This window comes from Montipora capricornis, chromosome 14, assembly GCF_036669925.1.
Source record: "Montipora capricornis isolate CH-2021 chromosome 14, ASM3666992v2, whole genome shotgun sequence".
Lineage (NCBI taxonomy): Eukaryota > Metazoa > Cnidaria > Anthozoa > Scleractinia > Acroporidae > Montipora > Montipora capricornis.
Window position 1 is genome coordinate 42,229,200 of NC_090896.1, and position 818 is coordinate 42,230,017.

Genomic DNA, 818 nt, shown 5'->3' on the forward strand with positions numbered 1-818 from the left:
AAGGATATAGGCCTCTAGGTCTAGACTCCATCTTCAGAGGTGGCGGGAGAATCGAAGTAAGATAGTTGTACTGAAGTACCGGGCTTTCAGTGATCGGAATTATCAGATTTCTTACCTGGAGTGTTATCTTTGTTTGCCGTGTTCTGACAACCAGCTGGGTAGTTTGCCGTGGCCTTCACTTGTTCAGATTCTTGCCAGAGCTCCAGCTCTTTGACTTGCCGTTCAACGTATAAATTCCGAATGAACAGAACGACAGTCAAACAACTTCCAAAAAAAGACAAAATGCAGAATAGCAGAAGGAGAGTCTGTCCAGGGCCTTCCATTGCTGTACGTCTTTGGAGCTGGGTCAATTGCTAGTATGACGGACTGAACCCCTTTTTAACTTGACTTTTATACTTGATCTTCAGACTATTAAATTGCACTGTCTAAAATCAGATTTATTTGAACATATTGCTGAAAGCCGAAAACACATTTCATTGATTCTAAGTGCTGAATTACTAGAAAGAACTGAGGTATTAAAGCAGATAAAGATATGTTACAATTTTGACAGAAAAAAAAAATTGGAAACATAAAAACTTAGAAAATAATAAATTTTGGTCCGGCCGGTAGAAGATTCTCTATTTTTTTTCTTTTTTTCCCCTGTTTTCCTTTAATTTTTTTTTCTCTTCTGAATGGGCCGGAAATGTTGCGTCAGAGTAGGGCGTAAGGGTCGCTGCGCTAATTTTCATCCGTTAATTAATATAAGTGATTAGATCAGCTCAGACAACAGGGGATGATCGAGACAATTAGAATGAAATGAAGGAAATCAGGAAATGCTT

At 38.6% G+C, this 818-nt stretch overlaps 1 protein-coding gene across 2 annotated transcripts in view; it reads right to left on the reverse strand.

Annotated features, from left to right (window-relative positions):
• LOC138033435 (collagen alpha-1(VI) chain-like) overlaps nt 1-463 on the reverse strand; it is a 4,955-nt gene extending 4,492 nt beyond the window's left edge. The window contains exon 1 of one of the 2 annotated variants that reach the window (XM_068881177.1): nt 116-463. In XM_068881177.1, the coding sequence (XP_068737278.1) occupies nt 116-323 (208 nt within the window). In that variant the 5' untranslated portion in view covers nt 324-463. The remainder of the gene's footprint in view (nt 1-115) is intronic. The other variant, XM_068881178.1, reaches the window with a different exon arrangement.
• Between the last annotated feature and the right edge of the window lie 355 nt (nt 464-818).